Genomic DNA, 10,511 nt, shown 5'->3' on the forward strand with positions numbered 1-10,511 from the left:
GCTTCCTTTGTGACATCTGGCAGTGGAGCTCTGTCATAGCAACTAAGCACCCGGCTGGGAAAGGAGAGGGCTAGAATTTGAAGAAAGGCAGGTTTTATGTCCTAGGTCTGCTCGTAGGGAGCTGCCTTACACCAGGACAGGCTGTTTGTCCATCCAACCCAGTATTGTCTACTCTGATGAGCAGCAGTTCCCAGAGCCTCAAGCAGAAGGTTTTCCATACCACCTGCTCCTGGAGTCTTTTTTAAAATGGAGATGGGACTGTCTACATGCAAACCATGTGCTCCACCATTGCACTATGGTTCCTTCCCCTACACTGTCATTCTCTGACATCCCTACTGGCAGTAGTGATGGGTCAAATAGTCACTCCTGTGCTTGACCTAATTTCCAGCTGCATTTTAAATTTTCATTTATGTTTATATTTGCAGGTGCAGCTTGCAGAATTGTGTTGTGTGTCATAATGCAGTGATAGAGAAAGGAGCTGACATCAAGGATTGTTTGATCGGAAACAGCCAGCACCTGGAACCCAAATGTAAGTGGAAGAGTGGTCCTTTCATGTAAGCAGTGGTAGCTAAAAGGGCTGGTTTCCTAATTCATCACCACTTCCAGGATTTATCCTTTCTCGAGCAGGGCAAAAAAATGCAAGTGAGCAAATAAAGCATTGTTGGACTTAATGCAGCACAATAGTGGTAAAAGCAATATCTTGAAATGGGGATTGTTTAGGATCCTGCCCCAAATAAATACAGTAGCAAAACTCCCATTGGCCCTGTTCTGGATAAGCACTGTCCTTCAAAAGGATGGCCACACTTAGATCGCACATAAAGTATTATTTAACATAAGGAGTTGCTAGCTAACTGCCTTCTGTCACGTGCCCAGATCAGTACTGCACCAGCCAAACCAGATGTGATTTGGTGGCCTGAATATTTTGAGATATGAAGCAAAGTGGGGGAGAGGGGATTAGATTGGGACAGATTTCTAAGAGTGGTTATCTGTATATACACCACCTGTACACACACCACCTTATTGCATATCTACTGTTGGGTTCCTGAATACCCATGGCGCCAACTTAAACCAATAATTTCAGTTATGTGACAGTACCTGCTAACATGCGGGTACATGTATGTTTGTAAAATGAGCTTGTGCTCAGATGATATGCAGTCTGGTGAGTTGTGCAGTGGCCCGTAGTCTCTGAAAGTGCTAATAATAATAATAATAATAATAATAATAATAATAATAATAATATAATAATAATACATTTCTTACCCGCCTCTCCGATTGGATCAAGGCAGGGAACAACAACAAGCATAAAATACATAAAATACTGATTAAAAACATGGCATACACTGTTTAAAAACATCCTAAAAGCATCCTAAAACATACTAAAAAATATCCTAAAATTCTACTGGATAGATGTTGCAGAGACCAACATGCTGCCTTGTGCCTAGATCCAGGACACTGGAATCGTGGTGGAGCACAGGCATCCGACTGCCTTCCTTTAAGCGTGAGTTAGATGAGAAGCTGTTCACTACAGTTCAAGGAGTTATTACTGCAGTCTTGGCAACTGAATTAGTGAGCCCAGGCTTGACGAACAACAGGCTGTCTAAACTAACTGCTCTCTACCCAGAGCTTTAAAACGAACATCTAAGAGGGATTTGGCAGCTTCGTTGCTTTGGGTGTGGTGTTGTGCCGAAAACATTGCATTAAATGGTTCATTTGTGTTGGAAATGGATGGCTTGCCTTTTTTCCCCCTTATCAAGTTGCGTGATTTGTAGGTTTTAACTGTCTCTAATGGAAATGCTGGCTGGATTTGTGTATTCACTGTGTATTACCCTAGTTGCTAAAACATTTACACTGTATGTTATAATTTACTTTGGACGCTAATTCATTTTCATTGTTGGTGTTGCAGTTGTTTCTGTTGTTGTTGTTGTTAGACATGTTTCTAAATCAGCCTTCTACCACTGGGGGCTCAAGGTACTACACAAAAACCAGATTTAGTTCTGATGGGTGTGAACAGGCACCATGCAGGCTTTCTGATAATGATTATTTCTTCACCTACGGATGTTTAAGCTACCCTATCCCCAAAAGTTTGAAGATGACTTTTTAAAGCAATAAGTAGCAAATCTTCTAGGCTCTGCCATTAAAAGACTCTCCTGCTCATCCCTGGTCCCAGCTCATCAGGCTTGGACTTCATTGGGTTGCTGGAGCATGGGACTTCCAGAGTAGGGAGCAGCCCTCAAGAACACCTCTCTGTATTCCTTCACTGTTTGCTTTTATATTCTTGTACTTCAGTCAGATACAGCACTACCTGGTGCTGTCATCTGGAACTACTTTCACATCCTTTTAGAGTGCAGTCTGTCTCTATTGTTCCATCCATGGAAGAGAACTCAAGAGTAATCTAATCTTGCCTAATCTACTCTCACTGGCTAAATCTTTTAGCATATTCCTGAAGGACATTAATTCAAGAAAATACACACCTAGCATCCTAGGGGAAATTGTTCAATTAGCAACTATTCTTACAGCTAGACAGGTGATTTCTACCCTCTACCTTTAGACTATTCTGCTATAAAATCGGATCCATAGGTCAGTATCCATCAGCAGGTAATGTAAATTACATTATGGTAGTGTAAACTATTCTAGTGCAATGACAATAGCATTAGCTCTCATGTCAGTTTCACAGGGAAAACAGTGCACCAACTAATTATGTTTTTTGGCGTTAGGCTAGAGTAGTTTATGCTAGCACAACATAATTTATGTTAGCAGTTGCACTCTGCTGAATGCTGCCCATCATTTTATATTTTGTTGTGTGCCAATATACTAGCAGATAGCTGTTTTCCCTTTTCATTTTTCCACCTACCGTATATTGAATATTTGACCACTTCTTTATTTTCCCTTCATCTTTCTTTCCTCAGAAACAATGCGTTATAGGCCTCCCACATGAGGCATCAGCAGTTTTGATTATAGGAGATTCAAGCTCGTCCCTGATTCTACTACCACTCTAGAAGTATCTTGATTTGGCTACAGTGAGAATCTCAACCTCTTGTGTTGGCTTTCAGCACTTAAGATCAATTGAACAAATACAGAGGTTTTTCTCTCTCTCTGACACCTTAAAGTGTACTGCACACCAAGTTACTTATTGCCTTAACTCTAAGCCAAGAACGGAAGGGAATGTTGCAAACTGTGAACCCCTCTTTTATTCTTTTTAAATTTGGGGAGTATTAGGGGACTGTCCCCCTTGACTTGGTAGGAACTATGCTAACAACTTTTGAGAACATCTGCTTTAAAAGTCTAGAGTTCCTATAGCCATTCTTCATACGTCATGTGTTTCAAGTACTTTATTATTTTTGTGGGTCTTCGCTGTGTTTGTTTCTATTTGTTTACATTCTTAATGATCCAAACTGGACAGAATACTCCTGCTGAAGCCTAGCTAGTTCCTAGCAGTGCTTCATGAAATCTGACATTTTGCCTTCTTGGCACTACAGACTCTCATCCACATTTAGGTCCATATTTCTGACCCTACAGATTCTTCTCTGTGATACTATAGAACTTGCTTCCTTCAGAAGGCCATGCAGGCTCCAGAGCTAGGAATTTAACCATTTATTTATTTATTTATTTATTTATTGCATTTCTATACTGCTCAATAGCCGAAGCTCTTCATTACCTTCATTTACTAATAGTATTAGAAATGTAGGAACTAGGGTCTTTCAAGAGGAACTGCTAGGGATATTGTTTCCTCTAGCCCATTTTGACATGCTGTTATGGTTTTGTAAGTCAAACAATTTGTAATAGTCAAGATCATTACATAAATGATATCCAAGCGTGGCAAATATTCTGCTTTCCCATGCCCATAAAATATATAGTCTGTTTTACAGCCCGCCTAGGAGATCTGCTGTAGCCAATACCTGGCAGTAGCCTTATAATCCGACTTTACTTTCTGCGACAGAAACCATGCCCAGGCTCTTGTCACCTAGAAATTTAAAAATGTGTGTCTCTTCTTCTGTAATAATGATCATACTTTTGTAGAGAGGTCAAAAGAGATCAAACTTTTAATGCCGAGGTCTATCCTGGACTAGAATCCACCACAACAGGAAACTGCTCTGTGTGGCCTGAGGTTCTCTGTAAACAGCCCATGTGAGTCAGAGACTTGTTGTTAGCTGTCCAAATCACCACATGACATTTGTATAATAGCAACTGTCCATCTGGAAGGCCTTGGAAATTTAACTCTAGGGAACTGGCTGTAAATATATACAGCCTACAGTGGCATCTGTACATGGGTGGCTCTGCAATAATAGAAGGAACTTAGTGCAAGAGTCTGCAATACCTATTTATCAACTGTCCTTGCTTTCTCATGCTCCTGCTCAGAAGTTGGCTGGGGAGCCCTTAAAATGCATCGGCCCCATATGCATCTGAAAACGCTAACAATGGTGCCACTGCTCAAAAGGCTCTGATTCTAGTAGATGAAACACCTACAACTAATTAGCATTGGCACCTGAGTAAGCAGCTCTGTAGAAGTTTTTATTTCCTGAGTGAGCATAAAAGTGGGGAGACACTCCTTAAAGTTTTCCAGACCCAGACCTTTTTGGGCTCTAGAGGTCAAATCCAGCACTTCTGATTGAGCCTGGAAACTAATTAGCCATCAGTGAAGATAATAAAGACTCAGCATTATATATGTGGCTGCTTGCTCAGACTAAGGGTTGAGCTACAGCAATCTGTCACTTGAAGGGCAGACCTCTTATATAATACATTTGCAGTTGTCCAGTTGAAAAGTTACCATGGCAGGTATGCCAATGGCTAAACTGTCTGCTTTCAGATGGGGATTCAGAAGGCAGCCTGGCCATGGGTGTCCTCTAGCTGTTTAAAAGCAATGTCAGGACTAGCAACATGCTCCCCAGCCTGTAAGCCTTCTCTTTTAAGGGGTAACGTTTCAACAAAAGTAGTAGGCAGCTCTCCCCAAATCCAGATCAGCAGACCTGCAGTCAGCATCACCATCTTGTCTGGATTTGTTTATTCAGCCTCATTTCCACCCATCCCTGACCTCAGGCAGATTTTCACAGAGAAGACTGCTATACCTTATATAAAAGAAAAGGAGAAAATTTCAGGACTTTGTGTGGGTCACGATTCAAGTGACCCACAAAGAGCACATCATCATGATTTTAGAAAACCTGTCCATTAGATATTACTAGTTCTTTAAACTGCACACAGCTAAAATGGAAACTTGTGGTTCTCCAGAATTGGATGCTTAGGCATTTTTTTAAAAAAAAAAAACACCTTCCATGTTCCACACAGTGACTTCAAGGTTTAGGAAAAATGGTCTTTGAAAGTAATGGGATTTTTAAATTCTCCTTGGCAGTTCCTTAAATCCTGACAATATGAGTCTTAGCACACTTTGGTTTGAAATTTCCAGCCATAGGCCTGCATCCTTTTTGCCTTAATGCAGAAATTGGGTTCTTGCTGTTTCCCAACAGCCTCGATCTCTGGGCAGCCATGACAGTCCATCAAGCCAGAAACAATTTGCAAAGTGAGCCCCTGTGTCATTGTGTGTGATGTTCATTGGAGGAGGGCAGGGTTCCATCCACTCTTTGTAAGAACTATTGGAAATCATGATCATATTCAACCTGCATTTATATCTTCTGCATAGGTTGCCAGTGTGCTGCTACACCCAAGTTAAGGTCCTGCATTAAACCTTAAAATCCTTTTGTGCCTGGAATTGAGGTCACATCACACACAGACACACACTGAATTCATCAAATCGGGTCCTGCTACACATCCAATCAATAACGGAGGAGGGCCTTTACTGTGGTTGCCCCAAAATGATGGAATCAACTTCCATTGGTCTAAGTGCATGGGAGGCAGCCTGGCTGAGCTGGGCCAAGCAAGAAGCTCTCCTCAAGGATCATGGGCACAGCTCACCTCAGATATTCCTTTCCTCTGTGATAGCTGCAACGTACGGCTATTTTGTAAGAGGCGTAGAAGGATGCTAAATTCAGGGTTTTGCAGCACAGCTGGTGGTTTCCTGCCACAATTGGACCCGTGGATATTCCGTTCCTTTAGATATCTGTGGAAGCTGATTCCTGTTCTGCCCCTCATTGCCTTGCTCTTATGTTTTTGTAAGACGTGATGCATGAAACATAGATGTAGATTTGGTGGATAGATACAGAAGAGCACATCTCTCTTCTGAGTAGGAATACCCTAGTCCCACAACAAAAGGGTGGTTGTCCAAGCAGGTTATTGTTTCTAGTAAATACCTTTTGTTAATGGGTAGCTTGGCAGTTGTCCAGAATGCAGCAATATGGCTTATCTGAAGAGGTCTGCTAACTAATACCTCTGACGCAACCCATCTTAGTAAGTGCATCTGCCAACTGGTGACACCACATCTCGAAATGGCGCATTGCATCCAGGGGACTGCAGTTGCTCCTCAGAGGTGGGTGTTGACAGCTCAACTGTACCGTTCCATTATCCATCTTAGGCCTGTGGGCCTTCAGGGGGAGGCCACCTTTGAATTATCTAAATAAAGCCTGAGAGAATAGAGCAAGCATTCACCAGGAGTTCCCACTCACCCTACCAACACAAGCAAGCAAGCTACACCACTGGTTTCCCTTCTCTCCCCCCACATGGAACTTCCAGAGCTACCCTGCTGCTCTCTGCATCCAGAAGTCCTTGTGTGAATCCTTCTAGTTCACCTAACATCTAGTATAGTTGCTCTTCGCACTGGTTGCTCTTTTTTCATTGGCTCAACCCACCGTGTCTGTGCGTGCGTACATGCGTGTGTAAACTCATATCTGAATTTAGCAACCTCACCCCCAATCTCCCCCTCCTATTCCTTTTTTTAAAATGGTGGCAGTAGTTGTTAGTTTTAATACTATCTCAAGTCTTTATGGGTTGCTCCTAGACAGCAGAGTCTTTCAGCACTGCTATATAATAGAGCAGTAATTCTGTGCCAGGGACTGTTTTCTATTTTATTTTAAAGGATTTATAAAACAGTGTATGTAATTGAGTGAGTAAACTGAACGTTTTCTGGAGCCCCTGAGGGCTGGAACTTCGTGGTGGTCCTGGGCTTTGGCCCTAGCCCCTTCTCTCTTCTCTTCCCACACACCCTTCTGCTGCTGCTCCTCCTCCTCCTCCTCCTTTACAGCTTAGCTTTGCCACCACCAGCAGCAATCTGTCTGGCGCTAACTGAGCAAACAACGAGATGCTTTGAGATTCCCCCTGAAGGGCAGAAGCTGCCAGGAAATATCTGCTGTCCAGTTGAGGAAAGCACTTTGTCATTCATGTCCAGGACCAAGATAGAGTTTTGCTAGGAATGAGTCATTTCTGTCCCCATGTTTATTCAAATTACAGTTTATTTGGAAAAGAAACACATCAGCCTTCTAGACCCCCAAACTTTCTGTAAGGTACTCTCAGGCTGCATTTTTCCAAGGGGCTTGTTTTTTGCAGCAATCTTCTGTTCCAGTAGCAATTCCTGTGTACGACGTGACTTATTCTCCAAGCCATTCAGGTTGGACTACCCAGAACAAATGGGCCAGGCAATGCTCCCTCACCAAGGGCTAATCAGACATTTTGATGTGGCTCTGGATCTGCTTGGCACAGATGCTCTCAGTCTGAAACAATCATTCCAAACAGAGTCCAAATTCTGGGACCCTTTTGAAAGCACCTTCTTTAATCCCTCTCCTTTCTTTGCGACTTGAATGCATCTGAAGCCTTGCCAATGGCAAATAAAAGACAGCCTGGTAAGAAATTTCTGAGGAGGTGGAAAATTTATAAACGCCTATCTGGGTTTGAGAACAAGATGAAGCCAACTGAAAAGAACCGCCTCTCGACCTGGGAGTGAAAACTGCTACATAGCCCTTTTGTCTCTGCTAAATCTGGACCCACGTCCTTATAGAACTGACAGAAGAAGGTTTAGCTCCTTGCAAATGGGGAGTTTGGTTGGGTGGGGCTGAGCGGGGATCTAATTTCTACAGCACTGCCTTTCTTTTAGGCCGGTGTAATTCCATGCTGATATTCCACCTGTCAGCCACAGCTGCTGGCTCTCTCAGCTGATGGGTGGTGGCAAGGATACCTGCTTGTAAACACTCTTGCTAGAGACACCTTCTGCTACTCTTTGGTCAGTGTGGCCTGTCTCAGATCAGAGCAAACAAATTGCTTTTAAGCACAGCAGTCTGGTGTCCCACCTACCCCCATGTCTGACTGGACAAGGCATAGGTTTTAAACTCCTCCTCTCTTCCTCTCTTACAGCTAAACACGTTAATGAAGTTATTATGGGTACTGACCAGCTGATGGAAATCTGAGTTTGGCAGAAATGAAGGATGGTTTTCTGGCTGCCTGAACCAGCGGCACAGCTAGAGGTTCTGTTTTGTGAACTTGCTCCTGGCATCACTGATAGCCTCTTCTGCTCCAGCTTCCCACTGACACCTTAATAAAGAAATATTTACAGTGTCTTCCGCCTGTCTGTCTCCTCTGTTTGGCTCTTCCCCTGCTCCTCCCCTCATTAACATGCATGCTGCCTTGCAGAGGGTGGTATTGGTTCCTGTAAATCCAACAAGTGCACTGTGTTGCCAGCCAAGCTAGGAGCAGGGACCACACAGATTGTGTTCAGTCAAAAGAACAGCTTAGCTGTTCTCATAGTGATAAAAGTACCAGCTTTCTGGGTACTAGTACCTTAGAAAAGCAAGATAGTACAAGATGACTCAGTCATGAGGCTGACTACACGATGTTACAAAACAATTAGATAACAGGGAGGAGACGCAGTAGGTGCGAGGTGAGGCACAGCTAGAAAAATATCCTCTGCTAATTGCACTTTGATTCTGAACTATTCTCACACACTAAAAGCATCTCTGCACCTGTGTTTCCAGTCTCTAAAATCACCAATACAAAGTGTTACAACCCTCAAAAAGCAAACAGTCTGTGAGGAGGAGAAGAAAAAATTTTTTTGCAGAAAGTGTACATATATAATGCCAGCAGTCACTATGGTGAGAATTGTTTTAGATGTCTGCTGACTCCTCCTTAAAAGAATATACTAAAACTGAAGGAAGTATAAAAAAGCAGAAGCAAAACTATCAAGAGTATGTAATGCCTCTTATAGCTAATTAGGACCCTTCCACTTGCCCCCCAAAAAAGTCGGGGCTAAGGAAAGAATAGTATGTATATAACTAAAATCACAAATTCCTTTTTTAATAATATATTCTTATTGATTTTGTTATAAAATTGATACAATATGTATTCTTTCATTATAAACATATAAACTAATATCAATAAAAACACTGGGTGAGCTGCATTTCTATAATCACTACCATTTTACATTTAATAAAGGGTTTTGAGGTTTGAACAAGAGTTAGAGCGACATCAGATCACGGGGGGAGGGGATCACATTTCCCTACCATCAACTTTTGTCCCACAATAGGGACGAGCGGCTTCATCTTTCTTCACACGGGGGAAGAAAGAGGAAGCAGCAATGACCACGTGGCCCATTTGATGGGTGTTTTTATCATGCTGCTTTTCCTGCATAAAACAGGAAATGGCAGCAAGTTTCACCTCAAAAAAATCGGATTTACCAGATCTTATTTTGTTGCGGAAAATAAAGCAGAAGGAGAGATGTGCAGGAGGCAGACGGCATCGTCAAAAGGACCCACAAAAAATCATGAGTGGCCAGTAATGAGCATGTGATAAAGCACTTGTCTGACAATGCTCTTAGATATCTCTTTGCCTTTTATATGCTATCCATAATAAGCTTTTCGGTTTATCTTTAAACATCTTTCCAACATGACCCATGCAAGTATGGATGTTCTATATTATCTTTAATATTTGCAAAATGTATAAAAGCTTCCCAATTTCCATAAAAACTGTCTTTGTACGTTTTGGACCTATCTTGTTTAAACTGGCATGTTAATTTCTCCATTAAATCAATAGACAAAAGTTTACTTGTATATATTGAAGGCTAGCTTGTTAGCTCTTTTTTCCAGGAGGATACTATGGTAATTGCACTGCAAAAAAAAACCCTCTTTGTACTTTAGGTGTATTATCCATAATTGATAGAGCAGACAAAAATCTTAAACTGGAGAGAACTCAGTTTTCTGGTTTGTAATTTCTTCTGCCTCTTTAAATACTTTTATCCAGAATTGATTAACTGTGGGGCAAGTCCAAAACATATGCAAGTATGTGCCCGTGTTTTCACACACCCTCCAGCATTTCTAAGAGATAGATGTATTGATTAAACTCATTCTCACGGGAATGAGATACCATCTGTGCCTCAATTTTAATGAGTTTTCCTTAATATTGCTTTAAATTGATTTAAAAGCTGTATTTGCCCACATTTTGGCCCATATGGGCTTTTCAATAAAATCATGAATTCCCCTTTAAAACAAAACAAGAAAATTTCATTTTGCATGAAATATAGGTGTTGCCAGAAATGGTTTTATACACAGAATATATTTGAGGTTTGGAATTCACTGCAAAAGGATGTGATTGTTTGCTACAGAATGTGATCACATTTACATAATTTGTACGTTCTAAGTGTCTTT

The 10,511-nt window shown here is 41.7% G+C and overlaps 1 protein-coding gene across 3 annotated transcripts in view; it reads left to right on the top strand.

Moving 5' to 3' along the window:
- Nucleotides 1–8,430, top strand: part of EIF2B3 (eukaryotic translation initiation factor 2B subunit gamma) — a 90,193-nt gene extending 81,763 nt beyond the window's left edge. For all 3 annotated transcript variants that reach the window (XM_063118586.1, XM_063118595.1, XM_063118603.1), the window contains exons 11-12: nt 426–529; nt 8,230–8,430. In XM_063118586.1, the coding sequence (XP_062974656.1) occupies nt 426–529; nt 8,230–8,282 (157 nt within the window). In that variant the 3' untranslated portion in view covers nt 8,283–8,430. The remainder of the gene's footprint in view (nt 1–425; nt 530–8,229) is intronic.
- Nucleotides 8,431–10,511: the final 2,081 nt, after the last annotated feature.

The sequence above is a fragment of the Elgaria multicarinata genome, chromosome 1 (assembly GCF_023053635.1).
Source record: "Elgaria multicarinata webbii isolate HBS135686 ecotype San Diego chromosome 1, rElgMul1.1.pri, whole genome shotgun sequence".
NCBI classification, from domain to species: domain Eukaryota; kingdom Metazoa; phylum Chordata; class Lepidosauria; order Squamata; family Anguidae; genus Elgaria; species Elgaria multicarinata.